At 36.8% G+C, this 20,708-nt stretch overlaps 1 protein-coding gene across 7 annotated transcripts; it reads right to left on the bottom strand.

Annotated features, from left to right (window-relative positions):
- On the bottom strand, positions 1–20,049 carry LOC127414775 (syntaxin-2-like). 7 transcript variants are annotated; one of them, XM_051653062.1, is made up of 11 exons: positions 19,550–20,049; positions 18,939–19,019; positions 18,680–18,779; positions 14,679–14,753; positions 13,369–13,442; positions 13,159–13,267; positions 5,076–5,149; positions 2,104–2,241; positions 1,886–1,996; positions 1,175–1,326; positions 1–879 (listed from the first exon to the last, which is right to left on the bottom strand). In XM_051653062.1, exons 1-10 carry the CDS (start codon positions 19,577–19,579, stop codon positions 1,189–1,191), a joined length of 930 nt encoding a protein of 309 aa, XP_051509022.1. In that variant the 5' UTR covers positions 19,580–20,049; the 3' UTR covers positions 1–879; positions 1,175–1,188. The 7 variants fall into 7 exon arrangements, with proteins under 7 accessions (XP_051509022.1, XP_051509021.1, XP_051509026.1 ...); XM_051653061.1 differs by having other exon boundaries at positions 1–1,326; positions 19,550–19,664; positions 19,776–20,047; XM_051653066.1 differs by lacking the exon at positions 1,175–1,326.
- Between the last annotated feature and the right edge of the window lie 659 nt (positions 20,050–20,708).

Genomic DNA, 20,708 nt, shown 5'->3' with positions numbered 1-20,708 from the left:
CAATGTTAAGTCACATGCCTGCCAATATCTCACTTCATATACATTTTATTTTGGAATGAATAATTCAGAGATGAAAAACTAACGACAGAAAAAGACACCATGAAAGATAAGCAGTAAGCAACTATTTATTTTACAATACACTGTGAAAATTTGTCTGTAATTCCATAGTTACATTCCTGTCAGATACAGTCATATGTAAGACAAAAGGAACAACATTAAGTGATTAAAGTTGCTTATAGATCTGACATCATATTGTGTGGAGCCAGCCATTCAATACAGAGGGGGATGTGCTTTCATTTCAAACATCACTGTCAAACCAGTGTGTGTAAGCCAAAATAAACTATGTTGATCTCTTGATAATGGAGTACAAACATTCTCCTCATCCTTATTTTAAAATATGTTCTCTCTAAGGATACTTTCTTTAGGCAAAAAATATATACCGGTATCTTATTAAGTGCACTTTTTTGGACTGTGTTTGACTCCACATTATTCAGTCAGATCTACCAAGGCACTAATGTAACCTAGGTTACATGTTATAATATTAGAAAACCTTACTCAATTGTGCAAAAATCAGTATCACTGCATTAAATAAATAAAATATTGTGAAAATAACCTCTCATTGTTGTGAAGTGGCAAAGCATTTAAGTCAAGTGAATATCAGACAAAAAGGAAGGTCTTGAACCAGAAATCAGTGCCAACTTCTTCACAATTCACAGGTCATAAAGTTTTATTCATGTATTCATACATATTCAAAAGGAGTTTGGACATTTGTAACATCAAACAGTTCTTTGCTATATGTGACTAATCAATGTAAACTCCAACGATGATGATGACAAATAGGATGACGAGCACTGCACAGATGGCAAGATAGACCATTTTCTATGGCAAACAAATCAACAAACACAGAAAACAATCAGTGTACATAATACATAAAAAAAAAACTAAAAAAACTGAATATGTATTTTAACATTACTTTTGTTTGTGTTGGCTAAAGCATGTGCAACAGTTTCATGTTATTTGTTAGAAACAAATAAAGTGGCATAAGTGAGAGCTTTTAATAATTTTAATGAATACATTTATTTTACTCTTTGTTGCCACATAAAAACTGGTTTGAGATGACAAAGTAAATAACATTGTTAGTGTTTGGGGACTGTTAGTGTTAGTGATTGGGGACCTTGGAAACCATAGTTAAACAGGATTGGCTGCAGCAGAGGAGGTGGTGTCGGAGTTAGCGATGGTTTTAGCAGACAGGCCCACAGATAAGCCGACAATAAGTGCAACCACAAGAAGCACGACCAAAATAATAAGAGCAAGAATTATGTATTTCTGTACAAGACAAAAAAAAGAGAAAATTACTTTAGTAGGTGGTGACATTAAAAACAAAACATGCACATGAACCAATGAGGTTTGTTATTATTGATGTTTGATGTTATTGTTCTTGAAAATATCACTTTGTCTTTTGCAGAAAAAAGAAAGTCATATGGGTTTGGAATGAAATGATGGTGAGTAAATAATGACAATTTTCATTTTTGGGTAAACTATTCCTTTAACATAAAGGGATGCATGATAATAAATGTGTTGATCATCATAAAACAAGTAGCATCACTTAGGCATTTACAGTATCTGGAACATCCATTGAAACATAATGAACAAAAAGCTGACACGCAAGTGAATTTTAAAACATTATGAATGCTGTCAATTAATTTCAACTTATCTGGAATATTTACACACTTTAAATGTAATTTACAGTCGCAGAAACTTTGTAAAACCCCTGGATTTATGAACAGATTTTTCATAAAATATTATCTTTAATTTTTTCCTGCCACTGTAATTGCCAAGTAAGGCAAAATTCAAAAACATCTAAATCCTTTCAAGTTTCTCTTACCCTGCGGGCTCGTGTCTGGTACCTCACAGCTTTCTTGGTCTGTTCTTTAGCACTGTCAATGTATTCCACAGCATTATTTACATTTTTTTCTATGTTGTCAATCATTTCACCCTGTCCAACACAAATGAGCAAATTAAGGAAAACTGTATGAATGAATTAGAAAATGAATAAATGACAATAAAGACTTCAGTGTAATGCATGAAGGTCACATATTGTACCTGAGTCTCCACAAGCATGGCCATGTCCACAAACATGTCGTGTAGCTCTTTAATGCTGGACTCCAGCCGTAAGATGTCTTCATGCCTTGACTCGATCTCATTGAGGGCCTGACGAGTTATCTGGGAGTCAGAGATTATCTGAAATCATAGTAGATGATCTTTAACATATTGCACTTGTCATTATCTTCTACATCTGGAGGAATTTGGAGACAGTAACATTACAGCACTTACACACATTTAAAGAACAATTACAGAAAATGCCACCAGAGGGTGCTAGATCTGGGCAATTGAAAAGGTGTGTTGCCTATGTCATGCCAACATATGGATCTTGGTCATAGCAGTGCCATCTTTAAATTTTGACCAGAATAACAACGAGGCTGTGAGGTATAGACTTGCAGCGTCTGCAATGGGTTATACTGTTGTTTAAAGTATTAAAGAAATGTTAGTAGACAAAAAAAAAAAAAAAGTTGTGGAAAATAAGATGTGATCTAGGAGATTTATTATTCAGCTTTGAAAGTAATTTTTCTACTGTGCATGCCATTAAAGAGACAGCAAGACTATCCCTCACAGCCTTATCATTCACGTCAAAAATCAAACATTGCGCTACTGTCAATAAGGTCTTCTCCTTTAACCCTTAAATGCATGAGAAGTTCACCAAACACCTTACAATCACCTTACATATTCTGGTCTTTACAAACTTGGCACGTATATCTATCACAAATGGATCTACAAAATGTCCAGAAATGTGTCAAATTTTAAAAATATTTTCAAAACAATTAGAAAATAAAATAAAATACATTTTTATATATTTTTATGTTTTATATACAGGTGCATCTCAATAAATTAGAATGTCGTGGAAAAGTTCATTTATTTCAGTAATTCAACTCAAATTGTGAAACTCATGTATTAAATAAATTCAATGCACACAGACTGAAGTAGTTTAAGTCTTTGGCTCTTTTAATTGTGATGATTTTGGCTCACATTTAACAAAAACCCACCAATTCACCATCTCAAAAAATTAGAATATGGTGACATGCCAATCAGCTAATCAACTCAAAACACCTGCAAAGGTTTCCTGAGCCTTCAAAATGGTCTCTCAGTTTGGTTCACTAGGCTACACAATCATGGGGAAGACTGCTGATCTGACAGTTGTCCAGAAGACAATCATTGACACCCTTCACAAGGATTGTAAGCCACAAACATTCATTGCCAAAGAAGCTGGCTGTTCACAGAGTGCTGTATCCAAGCATGTAAACAGAAAGTTGAGTGGAAGGAAAAAGTGTGGAAGAAAAAGATGCACAACCAACCAAGAGAACCGCAGCCTTATGAGGATTGTCAAGCAAAATCGATTCAAGAATTTGGGTGAACTTCACAAGGAATGGACTGAGGCTGGGGTCAAGGCATCAAGAGCCACCACACACAGACATGTCAAGGAATTTGGCTACAGTTGTCGTATACCTCTTGTTAAGCCACTCCTGAACCACAGACAACGTCAGAGGCATCTTACCTGGGCTAAGGAGAAGAAGAACTGGACTGTTGCCCAGTGTTCCAAAGTCTTCTTTTCAGATGAGAGCAAGTTTTGTATTTCATTTGGAAACCAAGGTCCTAGAGTCTGGAGGAAGGGTGGAGAAGCTCATAGCCCAAGTTGCTTGAAGTCCAGTGTTAAGTTTCCACAGTCTGTGATGATCTGGGGTGCAATGTCATCTGCTGGTGTTGGTCCATTGTGTTTTTTGAAAACCAAAGTCACTGCACCCGTTTACCAAGACATTTTGGAGCACTTCATGCTTCCTTCTGCTGACCAGCTTTTTAAAGATGCTGATTTCATTTTCCAGCAGGATTTGGCACCTGCCCACACTGCCAAAAGCACCAAAAGTTGGTTAAATGACCATGGTGTTGGTGTGCTTGACTGGCAAGCAAACTCACCAGACCTGAACCCCATAGAGAATCTATGGGGTATTGTCAAGAGGAAAATGAGAAACAAGAGACCAAAAAATGCAGATGAGCTGAAGGCCACTGTCAAAGAAACCTGGGCTTCCATACCACCTCAGCAGTGCCACAAACTGATCACCTCCATGCCACGCCGAATTGAGGCAGTAATTAAAGCAAAAGGAGCCCCTACCAAGTATTGAGTACATATACAGTAAATGAACATACTTTCCAGAAGGCCAACAATTCACTAAAAATGTTTTTTTTTTTTATTGGTCTTATGATGTATTCTAATTTTTTGAGATAGTGAATTGGTGGGTTTTTGTTAAATGTGAGCCAAAATCATCACAATTAAAAGAACCAAAGACTTAAACTACTTCAGTCTGTGTGCACTGAATTTATTTAATACACGAGTTTCACAATTTGAGTTGAATTACTGAAATAAATGAACTTTTCCACGACATTCTAATTTATTGAGATGCACCTGTATATATATATATTTGCTATAGTTTACTTCCATGTTGTTTCTTCATTAAATAGCAATGTCAAATGTAAATCAAGTAAATCACTAAATCAACTGTGCCACCTCGAGTAAGAAATAGCATGCATAATGTGTGTACACGCATATGGAATACTGATAATTCACCATTGTTGTTAATTAATTGTTTCACAGAAAATCAATGTGATATAGTATTTATTTGTATGAATATAGTACTCATTCCTCTTGTAATAAAGAAATAAATATCCTGTGATAGTAAACTTATATAGATATGAAATAATTATAAAATATATAATTTATGAAAAAAAAAAATACTATTACATACCTAGGAACTATCTCCATCATACCTTTTTTATTTATTTTGGTATTTTTATGTGCTACACTATTTATATTACAGAGATTGAGGAATACTAAAGAGGTTTGGGCACAACTCCAAAAAATGGATGAGGTACAGGGGGTGGAATAAGGTCCTGGGTCACTAAAGACATGAGGTATGCGTTTAAGGGTTAATTAAGATTGGAGGTGTAATTCTAAGAGGGAAACTCACATCAGAGGTAAACACAGAGTGGCTTCCATTCTCCAGCATTTCTTCCAATTCCTCATTGGTTGTGATTCTTCCAGCTACAAGATTAAAAGAAAAAATTTGAAGATTAGAAAATAACTGCAACGCTCATTTTCCAGGCAGGTTCCCACACGCTTTAAAGAATACATTTTCCATGACTTTCCATGGCCCTTCCAGTCACTGATTGCAGGATAAGGATATTTAAAAATCATTTTGATTCAGATTCACTAATGAATCATTCAGACTTATTTGTGAACTGGTTTGACTAATTAATTGATAAAAACCAATTCAAAAGAACAATTTGCTCACAGAACACAAGCCCCATGATACTCAACAGGTGGCCCTCGTGATGATGTCATCACATAAAATTACTGAATGTGTATGAATTTTGAGGTGTCAATTTTCTTTTTTTTTTTTTGTGGTGTATTCTGCTGCAGTATGTGGTCTACTTGTAAAAATGTGGATCTTTAAAAAAAAACAAAAAAACATATTGGCCTACATATGATCATTATAATAATTGTACATCACAGTTTTTCTTTTTTTTTTAAAGAACCACACTTTTAAAAGAATTTTGCTATATATCTATATGCAATGTTTTATTTTACTTGTGTTAATTACATGTGTCCATGATGTATTAAATAGCATATAGTGTAGCCTGCTCACCTTATTAATATTAAAAAGTAATTAAAATATGTATATATATATATAAAAATTAAAAAAAAAGCCCTCGAGGCTAAATGGATCCTGCTTTCCAGCCCCCCGGCTTTCCAAAGTTGAGTACACCTGATCTATAGGCTTCTAGGAAACTGCCCGGCCCTGTTTAGACCATTATTCACTTGTTAAATGGCTTCATGTGTGCAAGGTAGTCAAGGGTAAACATGAAATGGTGACCAGCAATTGCTAACAGGCTAGTCCATTTGTATTATTGTTTGGCTTTGTTTCATGGATCGGTGTATCTGTTTACTTTGTGCTTGTACATCTACACATAAGAGTGTGTGTGTGTGTGGTCATCCTAATTATGGCTTGCGGACGGTATTGATTCAGCTGGGAAAATGGGAGAGAACAAAACACAGGCTGAGACCAATGTAAAGGTCACTGGAATATACACACTTATAAATTATGGCCAATGAGCAGTGACCAATACACATAAATATTGTACTTCCTGCAAAAATTCTTATAGATGGTGTGTGTGATTTTAGCGCCTCTAGTGTTACTAAATGAAATTGCTAAAAGTACTTTACAAACTGATTACTTCGAACACTTCCTCTGTCTGCCATTGAGAGTCAAACAAATATTCCCACCCCAAACTCACATTATTGGATGAGCCAACGTTGCTGTTGGACTGGCTGGGATTCTCAAACCAGCAAAGCAATGTTTTATTATAGAGCCGCAGAGTTTATCTAGTGTTTATAGTTTTAGGACATCAACATACCAACGTCAAGCAGAGTTTAGCTCACATCTCACTATACACTATTTGAACTGTTTGAGCATCTCAGTTATCACCCTTCATCTATTTGACTCTTTGACTTTGACTTCTTATCACAAAATCAATTAATAAATTTCTTTGCTACATAAATTGCTGATACAAAGTACAATAAAACATTTAATTTCAGGGGATTTTTTTATTTAAACAATGTTGATGTAACTAGATCTTTATGCAAATACAATGGTCACATGACTTATGACTCACTATCCCGGTCATACAACAGTCTGCTTCTGCGCAATTGTACAGAGTTACGGGAGGATCCCAGGAGCCCTGTTGCCCAGGTAACGCTTGCCTTACAGTCTCCGGTGTCAACCTGCTCCATCTCATGTGTCGTAAAGCAAAAAAAAGCACCTCATTAATTCTCTCCCACTGGGACTGATTCACCGATGCATACAATTCCAAACGAGGGGCAACACCTACATTTGTTCATAGTATTTCACTCATGACTGACCACACATTACTTGAATTATATTTCATTTACAGCATGATAACAATACAAGGCCATTAGTTCACTCATCAACCAAAGGTAACCTCTGTGGAGCACTACGCAACAAAAGACACATAAAACAGCACACAACCTATCAACAAGACTTTTCTTTTTTCTGAACCAGGAACAGGAAGTTGCTGTAGAACATATTGAAGAGCTTGTCTATTTTAATTTTTTTATTTTACTGTCAAAAGCCTTACTACTAGAGGTTGACTAATAGTGGATTTTGCTGATACCAATAACTAAGGGGATTGAAAATGCAGATAACTGATTAATTGGCTGATAGTTTTTCAAATCGATTAATAGAATGTTAAAAACTGTCTTAGTCTTTCCTTGCTATGATAGCTACAGACATAAAGGCTAAGATGCAGTTTATTGTTCAACCAAAATCCAAATATTAACCAGAGAGAAATTAAGATTTGGAGCATAATGTGGAACTTTCCATTATAAACAAGCCCAAAACACATGAGACTCTTATTTTAAAATTAATAGAGAAAAAAAATGCTCTTAAAATGCTATATATTTACTAAGCATATACCAAATTAAGCTTTTTATTGCATACAGTATATATTCACTAGGTGAAGGTTTCAATATATTTATATAAATATACAATCAGCCACAACATTAAAACCACATGCTTAATATTGTGTGGGTCCCCCTCGTGCCGCCAAAACAGCGCCAACCCACATCTCAGAATAGCATTTCGAGTTAATAGTCTTCTCACCACAATTGTACAGAGCGGTTATCTGAGTTACCGTAGACTTTGTCAGTTCTAACCAGTCTGGCCATTCTCTGTTGACCTCTCTCATCAACAAGGCATTTCCATCCACAGAACTGCTGCTCACTGGATTTGTTTTGTTTTTGGCAGCATTCGGAGTAAATTCTAGAGACTGTTGTGTGTGAAAATCCCAGGAGATCAGCAATTACAGAAATGATCAAACCAGCCCATCTGACACAAACAAACATCCATGCAATTATCTAATCAGCCAATCGTGTGGCAGCAGTGCAGTGCATAAAATCCTGCAGATACGGGTCAGGAGCTTCAGTTAATGAAAAAATGTGATCTCAGTGATTTGGAGCGTGGAATGATTGTTGGTGCCAGATGGGCTGGTTTGAGTATTTCTGTAACTGCTGATCTCCTGGGATTTTCATACACAATAGTCTCTAGAATTCACTCTGAATTGTGCCAAAAACAAAAAACATCCAGTGAACAGCAGTTCTGTGGATGGAAACGCCTTGTTGATGAGAGAGGTCAACAGAGAATGGCCAGACTGGTTCAAACTGACAAAGTCTACGGTGACTCAGATAACCACTCTGTACAATTGTGGTGAGAAGAATAGCACCTCAGAATACTATTCTAAGATGCGGGTTGGCACCGTTTTGGCAGCACGATGGGGACCTACACAATATTATATTTATATTTAATGTTGTGGCTGATTGGTGTGTGTAATGTGTAATTTATACACACACACACACACTCACACACACTTCACCAGAAGAGAATTGTTATTCACAAGATTTGAAGTTGGAGACACAATGTAACATTTGTCTTTGCACACCCATGCTTCAATTTAGAACACTTGATTATCTATTCAAAATAACAAAATATGCATTGAAGTGAGGATAAAAATATGGATGAATATTGTCAATGATGAAAAATTTAGATCAGTGGCGTTTTCTCTGAGGCTGCAAGGTATGCAGTGCCACAAAAATTCTGATGAGAAAAATTATTGACTGTACAAAAATAAAACAGTACAAAATGTGAGCTCAAATAATGTGTAGGAGTCATATTTCAAAAATAATACTCTACAACAGCGAAATCAGCAGATAAAATTTCAGAGCAAGGTAGCATCTGTGAATGTAAGTGAGGTAACCCCAGAATATAGGGGTGAGAGGAGGCAATGTCTCCACTTTGATGTGATTTGTCATTACCCTGTCAATCATTCGTCAATAAGATTAATACTCAGTCCATCTATCATGTTTGCAGCAGATCCGCAGATCTTCGTGACTGGAGTGAACTGGTGGAAGCTAGCGGACGATTATAGAGTAAACAACTAACCGACACGGACAACACAACTTCTGGTCAAGTCAAAATAAATATGAACTTGAAATGACTTGAAATAGAACAAGAAATGGTCTGTGAGTGAGCCGGTTTAAGTGAGCACTTCTGTTCTTTTAAAGGCGCACCTCCATGTTAGCATGACACCTGTGGTGCTTAACGAGGTGTAATTGATCCAAAAATAAGGTAACTATTAAAAATAATAGCCGAACAACAATAGTAATAGATACTGTACATGAAATATGCTTGTTGCTGTATAATTGTACATTTTGTTTTGAAGCAATGTAAAAAAAAAATTAATGCATAAACATACATTGTTTTTGTTTTACTTGGTTTAATAAATAGTCTATTAATGAGCATACAAAACATTATAGTCCTGAATTCTTGTTAATAATGTGCAGTTGAAGTCAGAAGTTTACATACACCTTAGCCAAATACATTTAAACTCAGCTCTTCACAATTCCTGACATTTAATCGTAGAAAACATTCCCTGTCTTAGGTCAGTTAGGATCACTACTTTATTTTAAGAAAGTGAAATGTCAGAATAATAGTAGAGAGAATGATTTATTTCAGCTTTTCTTTCATCGCATTCCCAGTGGGTCAGAAGTTTACATACACATTTAGTATTTGGTAGCATTGCCTTTAAATTGTTTAACTTGGGTCAAATGTTTTGGGTAGCCTTCCACAAGCTTCTCACAATAATTTGCTGGAATTTTGGCCCATTCCCCCAGACAGAACTGGTGTAACTGAGTCAGGTTTGTAGGCCTCCTTGCTCGCACACGCTTTTTTAGTTCTGCCCACAAATTTTCTATTGGACTACGGTCAGGGTTTTGTGATGGCCACTCCAATACCTTGACTTTGTTGTCCTTAAGCCATTTTGCCACAACTTTGGAGAGATGCTTGGGGTCATTGTCCATTTGGAAGACCCATTTTTGACCGAGCTTTAACTTCCTGGCTGATGTATTGAGATGTTGCTTCAATATATCCACATAATTTTCCTTCCTCATGATGCCATCTATTTTGTAAAGTGCACCAGTCCCTCCTGCAGTTTTTACTGTGGATATAGATACTTGTCTACATGTTTCCTCCAGCATCTTCACAAGGTCCTTTGCTGATTTTCTGGGATTGATTTACACTTTTCGTACCAAACTACGTTCATCTCTAGGAGACAGAATGTGTCTCCTTCCTGAGCGGTGTGGTGGCTGTGTGGTCCCATGGTGTTTATACTTGCGTACTATTGTTTGTACAGATGAACGTGGTACCTTTAGGAGTATGGAAATTGCTCCCAAGGATGAACCAGACTTGTGGAGGTCCATAATTCTTTTGAGTTCTTGGCTGATTTCTTTTGACTTTCCAATGATGTCAAGCAAAGAGGCAATGAGGTTGAAGGTAGGCCTTAAAATACATCCACAGGTACACCTCCAACTGACTCCATTTAGCCTATCAGAAGCTAATTGCCTAAAGGCTTGACATCATTTTCTGGAATTTTCCAAGCTGCTTAAAGGCACAGTTAACTTAGTGTAAGTAAATTTCTGACCCACTGGAATTGTGATATAGTCAATTAAAAGTGAAACAATCTATCTGTAAACCATTGTTGGAAAAATTACTCATGTCATGCACAAAGTACATGTCCTAAACGACTTGCTAAAACTATGTGTAACAAAGTTCAATGGAGAGGAGGCGGCGAGAACCGGCTTGACAACATAAATAATCTTTTAATAAAACAAAAAGACACAAACATAAACACATGCAGGGCAGCTGCCCGTAACTCTCTCTTCCTCGAACTGCCGCCTCTGGTCGCCTTTATCCCTCTCGACGGCTTGATTAGCCTGATTAGAGGCCGGATGTGCAGCATCACGACCCGGCCCCGCCCTCCTCCCTGCCACACTATAGTTTGCTAATATGAAATCTGTGGAGTGGTTAAAAAATTTGTTTTAATGACTTCAACCTAAGTGTATGTAAACTTCTGACTTCAAATGTAAGTTAAAAGGTATTCCATATCCCTTCCCATACAGAAATATGATATATGGCCATGAACTATTAAACTATAGTTCATATATTTGGTCATACATATTCAAACTTCACTTCGATTTGGGAAAATGTTACATATATAAGAGAACAGCCATTTTTTTTTTTTTTTTTTGTATTTTAAAATATATGTTGCATATATGCACAAGAATGTGACTTTTTATATCAGTGAAAACCATACATTAACATACATGTGTTTTACATATATTGTGATATATCAGATTTCTGTATGGGTTTCAACTGAAAACTATGAAAACAACAACTGTAACTGAAATATTAATTTACAATGGACTAAAAAAAAAAAAAAAGAAAAAGCTTGAAATGGCACTTTCCCCTCTCATTTCAAAAGTCCACCACATGCCACTGATTTAGATAAAGCAAATCCCCATGTATTTGTTTTGATTTCACTTACAGAGGAACATGGAGGATATATTATATAAAAAAAAAATCTATTAGCACCATCGGCATAGATTAAAGGAATAGTTCATCCAAAAATGAAAATTCTCTCATTAGTCACCTACCCTGATGCCATCCCAGATGTATGACTGTCTTTCTTCAGCAGAACACAAATGAAGATTTTTAGAAGATAGAGCTCTGTAAGGTCATTATAATGCAAGTACACTGGTGCCAGCACTTTAATGGTCCAAAAGTCACATTTAAGCAGCATAAAATTAATTCATGCGACTCCAGTCAATCATTGAATGTCTTCTGAATCGTTAAGTTTGTGTAAAAAATAAATAGATAATTAAAACATTATTCGTTCTAATAAAGCGCTTCCTACCAGCAGCGGACACGAAGTGTGACGTAAGTGCGTCGGAAAGTTCACGTAAGAATTCGGAAGTGGAGCTTATTTACAACAGAAGAACGAATATCTTCCGAAGCAAATCCATAGGTTTATGAAAGAAACAAGACGATAATTAAAACGTTTTTAACTTTAAATCAGCACTTCATTCCAGGGCTCTGATGCAGTTTGAAATGGCCGTACTCTCGCGTGACATTCATTCTTCTGTTGTAAATAAGCTCCGCTTCCGAATTCTTACGTGAACTCTCCGATGCACTTATGTCACACTTCGCGTCAGCTACTGGCAGGAAGCGCTTTTTTAAAATGAATAATGTTTTAATTATCTATTTATTTTTTACACAAACTTAACGATTTGCTTCAGAAGACATTCATTGTTCGACTGGAGTCGCATGGATTACTTTTATGCTGCCTAAATGTGACTTTTGGACAGTCAAAGTGCTGGCACCCGTGCACTTCCATTATAAGGACCTGACTGAGCTCTATCTTCTTCTAAAAATCTTCATTTGTGTTCTGCTGAAGAAAGAAAGTCATACACATCTGGGATGACATCAGGGTAAGTGAATGAGAGAATTTTCATTTTTAGGTGAAATATTCCTTTAATCAGTAAAACCGATATATTGGTCTACCTCTACTTGCTACTACTAGTTAATATTAAAGAGAGGAGCTATTTTCATTTTACAGTATTTTATGGAGAAATGTACAAGATAAAAAAAACAATATTTAGTACGAAAATTTATAACGACAGCATACAGTATATCTGCTAAAAGTTGTCAACTTCTAGGAGTTCACTTGCATATAGATGGCCTCAATGCTAACAGACATTGACTTAAAGCCACAACACTCCAATTTCTTTTTATGATTGCTAATCTTTGAGGAACTGTTTTCTTGTTAAAACTGTCAATAATCAATAGTCTATAAGGCTATAGAATATGTGATGTCTACTACACATTTGGGCATCTGCTTTATAGTGGTTATTTATTTATTTTATTCATTTATTTGTCAGGGACCATGCACAAAAAACATTAATCTCACAAGAGAAGAGATGCTTTGCACCAGATTTAGCTACTAGTTAGTGCTCTTGCCATAATGACAAGGAACCCAAAAGCTATTTGAAGAAGCGGACTACACACAACTGTAAAAATACTAGTTTACAGGTTTTATAAGTAAGCAAACGTTTATATACAAAGATATGGGTGTGTGACTCACTGATTTCCAGCTGTCTCTGAATCCTGCTTTTGCTCTTCTCTCTGAAGGACACTTGGGTTTCATTGTATTGTGTCATCACCTCCACAAACTTACGAGACAAGTTTGAGTACTAAAAAACACAAGAGGGAGTCAACGAGAGAGGGTTAAATTTGGGATGAAAACATAACCATGCAGGATGACAGAAATAAAAAAAGAAGAGAGATTCGACACCTGAGTTTTCTGAATGCGTACATCCACTGCTGCACAGTTTACCTGGTCATCTGGAGGTAGACTCTGTTTCACTGCTAAAGAGAAATTAGGAAAGAACTCTGTCACTTCTTTGGCCATTCAATTTAACAGCTGTATAAAAAATAAACATGTCCAAATCTTTATTAAAGTTGACGCGTGTCATTTCTGTGCCACGAGCGTCAACCAAAGCGAAATTGCAAACATAATGAATGTTTTCAAACGAGTTTCCCGAATTTCCCCCTGTCTTCCTCTGGTCGCAAATACTGAGAGTTGAGCCAATATTGCTGAGTCGGGCTGGTGGGGATGCTCAAACAAAACAGAGCACTGATTCTATAGTGCCACAGAGCCACATTGTTTACGCTTGTCACAGCAATCAGACTATGTATTGCTTACATATAGTTGTCTTTGCATATTGCTTACTGCTTGGATAGGAGAAAGTAATTTTTTTCTATGTTAAAATACTCCACATTTAAAGGAACAGTTCACCCAAAAATAAAAAATTCTCTCATCAGTTACTCACCCTCATGCAATGCCAGATGTGTATGACTTACTTTCTTCTGCTGAACACAAGTGAAGATTTTCAGAAGAGGTTCTCACAATGCAAGTGAATGGGTACCAAAACTTTGAAGCCTCAAAATGCATATAAAGGTAGCATAAAAGTAATTTATCCTCCAGTGGTTAAATCCATATCTTCATAAATTATATAATAGGTGTAAGAAACATATCAATATTTAAGTCCAAGTTTTGTACTATAAATCTCCACTTTCACTTTCACATTCTTCTTTTGTTTTTGGCAATTAGCATTCTTCATGCATATCGCCACCTACTGGGCAGGATGAAGAATTTATAGTAAAAAAGGACTATTTATCTGTTTCTCACCCACACCTATCATATCACTTATGACGATAGGAATTTATCCACTGGAGTCTTATGGGATTACTTTTATGCTGTCTTTGTGTGCTTTTGAAGCTTCAAAATTTTAGTACCCATTAACTTGCATTGTATGGACCTACAGAGCTGAAATATTCCTCTATAAACCTTTGTGTTCAGCAGAAGAAAGTCATACACATTTGGGATGGCATGAGGGCGAATAAATGGGAGAATTTTCATTTTTTTGGTGTACTATCCCTTTAACCATTTCCCTCTTTTCTAAAAAACAAAAACACTACCCATCCCCATAGTTGAATTTTTTTTCACGTATCAGTATAATTCTGAACCGTTCTCATATTCTCATCTTTACTCATGCATGACCTTTCTTTATAGCACACACAAAAGCAGAACATTCTACTCACATTTGAGACTGGTCTGGACAATATTGGCATGTTTCTTGATTTCTACTGTGAGTTGTTCCAGCTCTTCTTTTGTTTCTGAAAGCAATATTCATATTTAGTCATACATAGTCATATTTAGGGATAAGAGATTTTAGATCATTCTACTGAAACACATACTGCATGCTGTTGAAAGGCTTGCAGATTCCTAAATTACTGTGTAAACTGGCTTTGGTTAGTTTAGAAACAACATTTGGCATCAAAATAGAAAAGAAAATGGCTATTTTAGGACCTGATGTTCACTTGATGTACAATGCACAGATGACAGATTCTAAAAAGAAACAGTCGATTATAAAAGTTGAGAATTTTCTTTCATTACAAATAACAGTTCCAAATAAAATACTGCCCCGGTAAAGCCCAATTTATAATAGGATACAGACCGGTATATGAAAGGAAATGTGACTGTAGATGGCCTTGTTGACAGACTCATACGAGGGAAGGAAAAATACTGCACATACGTTAGCACAATGCCCAAATGGATCATTACATTATACACATTTTCTTGAAAAAAAAAAAAACACATTCACTGAACATACTTCTCTGACTCCTGTAGAAATATTACACGTGTATAGAAAAAAAACGAGCAAGCAGCAGATCCGCTCACACCCTCCTAGATGTCTTTATCTCTGTCTCACATTCCTCTCTGCATGTGCCAAACATGGCCTCCAAGTAACAGCCCACCCACCCCCCACACGTTTAAAATTAAGAATGTGATGGGGAAACCACAAATTCATTGCATGCCCAAAATTGACTCCCTAGAAGGTATGTTTCCCAACTTTTAAAGGGATAGAGTCCCTTTTAGCTGGCCTGATCATTTTGAATGGTTTTATATTATACATTATACAACAGTTAGTTCTGCACCTCTAATCAGATTGGACAAGCGACGTTCTGATAGGGCAGATGTACAGAACAGCAGTGGGATACTTTTACTGTTTGTAATCGCTTTGCCTGTAAGTGTCGCAGCAATCAAGACTGTACTTTGCAATCTGTGTTTTGCGTGTCCTGCATAGGCTTCGTTTTGAATGATTTTTGTTAGCGGAGCAAAACTTGACAAAATACCTGGCCATGTTGTGTCTAAAACATATGTTTGAACTGTTGTATAACAGCAACATCATACTCATAATTATGCTGTTGTTTTGAATATCAGCATAAGAGAATGAGATCCTTGCACCATTCTGAGTAAACCCTAGAAAATCCCAGATCATCAGCAGTTACAGAAATATTCAAACCAGCCCGTCTGGCACCAACAATCATACCTCGGTTGAAATCACTGAAATAATTTTTTTTCCCCATTCTGATGATTAATGTGAACAATAACTGAAGCTCCTGATCCGTATTTGCATGATTTTATGCACTGCACTGCTGCCACATGATTGGCTGATTAGACGATCGCATGAACAAGTAGGTGTACAGGTGTTCCTAATAAGGTTCTCAGTGAGTGTATATATGGGTGTATGTGAGGAGCCATTTCCCCACAGCAATTTCCTGTCTGCTCCAGAAGTGTACTTGTATGGAGGGATGTGATATTTCTGGCAGTAGGAAAACTGGGCAGAGGAAAGCAATGGTCTTGTACTGTTAGAAGGCCTTGTGCAGCTGAATAAAGAGAGTTACAAAACAATGTCTTTGTTTGTAGCACAGCCCTGAGTATTATTTGTTTATTGTGTGGACCAGAATGATCAAAAGACAATGGTGAAATCACCATGCAACAGCAGAGTGACGCAAACGTAAAATGCTCAATGCTCATTATGTACCAATCACTGTACATAAGAGGCGTAGGCAATTGTGAAGCATGGGATTTAATAAGCCTGAAAAATGAAATGAAGATTTTCATTTGGGCTTAATGTCGAGTTAAAGAAATGTTATGAATTCAATACACATTAAGCTCTGATGCTGTCAGACACAGAAAATAACTTTAATGGAGGTCTAAGGGGCAATTCCTTGCACTACTGTTAAAATACACATGGATTTAAAAGTATAGCCATAAGATTTCCGAAGCCACTCGTGGGCTTTTCACACTTGATGTTGTTAACCCAGTGTCATTTTTTTACCCTACTAACCCTCATTCAAGATTTCAAATGTAAAATATTGCTCAAAGGAATATCACTTTGTAACAGGGTTGAAATGGGAAAGGAGGAGGCGGGAACCGGCTGAACAGTCAAAATAATATTTAATTTAACCAAAAAGACACTAACACAAATACACACACACTGCAGCTGTGTGTGGCTCTCTCTCTCCCGAACTGCCGCATTCCGCTGCATTTATCCCTCTCCTTGGCTGATTAGCCTGACTGGGGTCCGGGCGTGCATAGTCATGGCCCAGCCCCGCCCTCCTCCTCATCACATACTTGTTCAATACAAGTTAAGCTCAAGCATAAACAGCATTTGTGGCATAATGTTGATTACCACAACATTAATGTCAACTCGTCCCTTCTTTTCTTTAAAATAAGCAAATATTTACAGTGAGGCACTTACAATGGAAGTGAATGGGGCCAAATTTGAGGGTTTAAAAGGCAGAAATGTGAAGCTTCAACCCAATAGTAAAAAGATGTTAAACTGGATTTAGCATACCGTGCAAAGCCTTAAAGGAATAGTTCACCTAAAAATGAAAATTCTCTCATTATTTACTCACCCTCATGCCATCCCAGATGTGTATGACTGTCTTTCTTCTGTTGAACACAGATTTTTAAAAGAATACTTCAGCTCTGTAGGTCCATACAATGCAAGTGAAGGGGTGCCAAATTTTTGAAGCCCCAAAAAGCACATAAAACCATCAAAAAGTAATCCATACGACTCAAGTGGATTAATGATTGTCATCTGAAGAGAAATGCTAGGTGTAAGAAATAATCAATATTTAATTTTTTTTTTTTTTTACTAAAAATGTTCGCTTCCAGCCAGCAACATTGATGAGGGTGGAGTTCAAACTGCCTCTCGCCTGATGTAAACATGTAAGCCTCCTCTACATATATATTCAGACGTAGATACCTTATTAGCAGCTGTTCCTATGGACCGCGATACTGTTTCCACACAAAAGCAGTTTATGCAGCGGTCAGAGGCATCTCCTCCATTCACTTGCATTCAAACAGCTCTCCTTGTTGACGTATCCAAACCAGCCAAAGGAGGCATCTATGTATGAATCTCTATGCTCCTCTTTTGTAAACAACACTGCACTTTATTAGTATTTTTTTGTACTTCACATGTCAGTTCTTGCATGAACTTGCCAACGTGCTTACATCATGCTACTTGACCAAGACCCTCGTGAATTTTTGGTAAAAAAAGGTTTTAAATATTGATCTATTCCTTACACCTAGCGTTTAGCTTCAGAAGACATCAATTAATCCACTGGAGTCGTATATATTATTTTTATGATGTGTATATGTGCTTTATGAAGCTTCAAAAATTTGGCACCCATTCACTTGCATTGTATGGACCTACAGAGCTGACATATTCTTCTAAAAATCTTTGTATGTGTTCTGCTGAAGAAAGAAAGTCATACACATCTGGGGTGGTGTCTGGGCATAATTAAATAAAATTTTCATTTTTGGGTTAACTGTTCCTTTAAACAATACACTCATTGCAGGGACAGTCGCTCTAGAGCAACCTGGCGTTCAGTGCCTTTCTCAAGAGCTCAATGGTAATAGAGATTAAGTACCCCCTTGCAGGGTTTGAACCTACAACCTAACCACTAGCTTACACCTCCCCATCATTTAAAGCTATTTAACAAGCTCTTGTTTCTGCTGTGCCATTTGCTCAAATTTCACTGAGTAGAATCTGTGTGGCATTAAAGGGATAGTCAACACAAAAGATGTTAGGTAGAATATTCATTGTATGGGAGGGAAAAATGCAATGAAAGTGAATAATGACCCAGTCTACCAAACACCTCCTTTTGTGTTCCATAGAAAAAAACAAAGTCATACAGGTTTCTGGGTGAACTATCCCTTTAACAGGCTTTGAGTAAGGGTGACTTACTCTCGTCAGGGTTGGGGGCCGAAAGGATGATGCTATGTTTCTTCTTCACCTCATTCACCAGGGAGGAGATCTTATCAATGACACCTCTGACCTCCTCCACCTGTAACAAAGCAGAGCACAGCTCAGACACTTCTCTTATATACATCAATGGACCACTAGTTGTGGACTAGCCATGTCAATTGACTTCAAAAAGAATATATGGGGCACAGAGAAGAATCAAAGGATCATAAGCACCTTTCATAAAGACCAATGTCTTTACCTTTCTGAAGAAGTCCTGCATGAAGACATTTCTCTCCATGGACGCAGCGACACCATCATCTTCACTGACACCTTGCCTGTCCTACAATAAACCACAAAGACAAAGATGGCTCAAACACAGGGAAAGACTACTAAACTCATACAAGGATGAGAAGTAGACAGAAAATAGCTATTAACCAATGCATGTATGTGTTGCAGTTATTTCATACTGTATACAATGTGGTGTTTCAGAGACTAAAACCATTCATATCTCTATAACATGACATTATTGACCCTATTAACAGTTAGGTAAAGCAAGTTTATATCACAGTTCAAACACAACGGCAATTCTAGGTGCTATAGACAGGCATAGTTATTAAAAATAAAAACACATACAAGTCAAGTTTAAAATCATTCAAGAACAACGAGAAATAAAAAGTCAAGTTTGGAACATACATTTGACACGGAAAGAAAAATAAATAAAAGTTTAAACTAAAATGGATTAAAACTATAATAAGGGAATTAAAAAGTATTTAAAAATAATAAATTAATGTAGTGCATGCACATGTAAACAGACATATGATTTCGACTAGTTTGACTGATTCGTTTATTAATAATCACTTCTCTACTTACCGAATTCAATTCAGCCAGTCGGTCCCTCATAACAATGCCGTTCGGAAAGTCAATTATCCTCTGTTAATTGTGCACGTCCGATCCGGTTCGTACGCGTTAAAGTCCATTGCGAGTTCTGGTTAGATAGCGATAAATGAATGTATGTCGGAGAGAGTAAACGAAGTACACAAATGAAGTAATCATTGACGTTAGTGCCTTTCAGAACAAAAATACAACAGCAGCTTACAAATAAAGTGTTTTATAGTCATCCAGCTAGGAAAATGTGTTTGTCCGTTTGGTTTCCATCCTGTTATTTCACCGTCCTGTCACCAATGGACGATTTCTCCTCTGCGCGTCTGAATAATGTTGTGGGCGCATCTATACGAAACACTGCGGTAGTACCATGGCAACAGCGTCCTGAAAATAGGTGTGTACAATGTGACAACAATGTATGTATAGCTTTACATTTTTAACTATTTACTGCGTGTACACGTGCGGGTATAAATTATAGTCCAGACCGCTGCCTGCTCAAGTAGTTCGTGGACAACTTTGTCACGTGGTGCCTGTTACTTTTCTCAACGCTTGCAGGATGGACCAATTACACACATTAGTGATGATGAATTAGGTATTTAAAGCACCTTACAGCGATATCAAAAGCATCTTTAGATTTGTATGAGGTACCAGTCCATGGAATTATTAGATTTAAACTAATATTCATCTTAATATACAAAAGTCTGCAGTTAGAAAACTTGGTTTTTCTGGTTTAACTCCAATGCGGAAGAAAACTATAATGCCATCCTTCCCAGAGGATTGGCCACTCTGACCAGAGGATTACTGTTTCCTCTCTTAGCCTTGGTTCTTCCTGATTTTGTAGGGAATTTTCCTTACCACTGTTGTCTTGTAATAAGACTTTATACAGACCAAAATAAAATTGCCAATGAGAAGTATGAATTGCCTGCTTCCTTCTACAGTTAAACAAGTTTGCAATGAATTACCCTTGCAGAGCTATGCAACTCACAGGTTAAGACTTGCCACTACAAAGCTATTTGGTACAAAGAACCCAAACGTGACTTTCTATTTTACGTCAACTGTTTAGTCTTCACCAGAATTAGCTAATGTAGATGGTTTTGTCTTAAAGTGATATTTCACCCAACAATGCAAATTCTTTAATTTACTCACC

This window comes from Myxocyprinus asiaticus, chromosome 24, assembly GCF_019703515.2.
Source record: "Myxocyprinus asiaticus isolate MX2 ecotype Aquarium Trade chromosome 24, UBuf_Myxa_2, whole genome shotgun sequence".
In the NCBI taxonomy this organism is placed as follows: Eukaryota; Metazoa; Chordata; class Actinopteri; order Cypriniformes; family Catostomidae; genus Myxocyprinus; species Myxocyprinus asiaticus.
This window is presented reverse-complemented; position numbering and strand designations above follow the sequence as displayed.

Excerpts from the sequence above, each read along its gene's own strand:
- LOC127414775 (XM_051653062.1), bottom strand. The coding sequence starts at position 19,579 with ATGAGGGACCGACTGGCTGAATTGAATTCG. Across the intron at positions 14,754-18,679 it reads GGCCCCCAACCCTGACGAGA|AAACAAAAGAAGAGCTGGAA; the intron begins GTAAGTCACCCT and ends TATTGCTTTCAG. Across the intron at positions 13,268-13,368 it reads TACGCATTCAGAAAACTCAG|TACTCAAACTTGTCTCGTAA; the intron begins GTGTCGAATCTC and ends TGTGTTTTTTAG.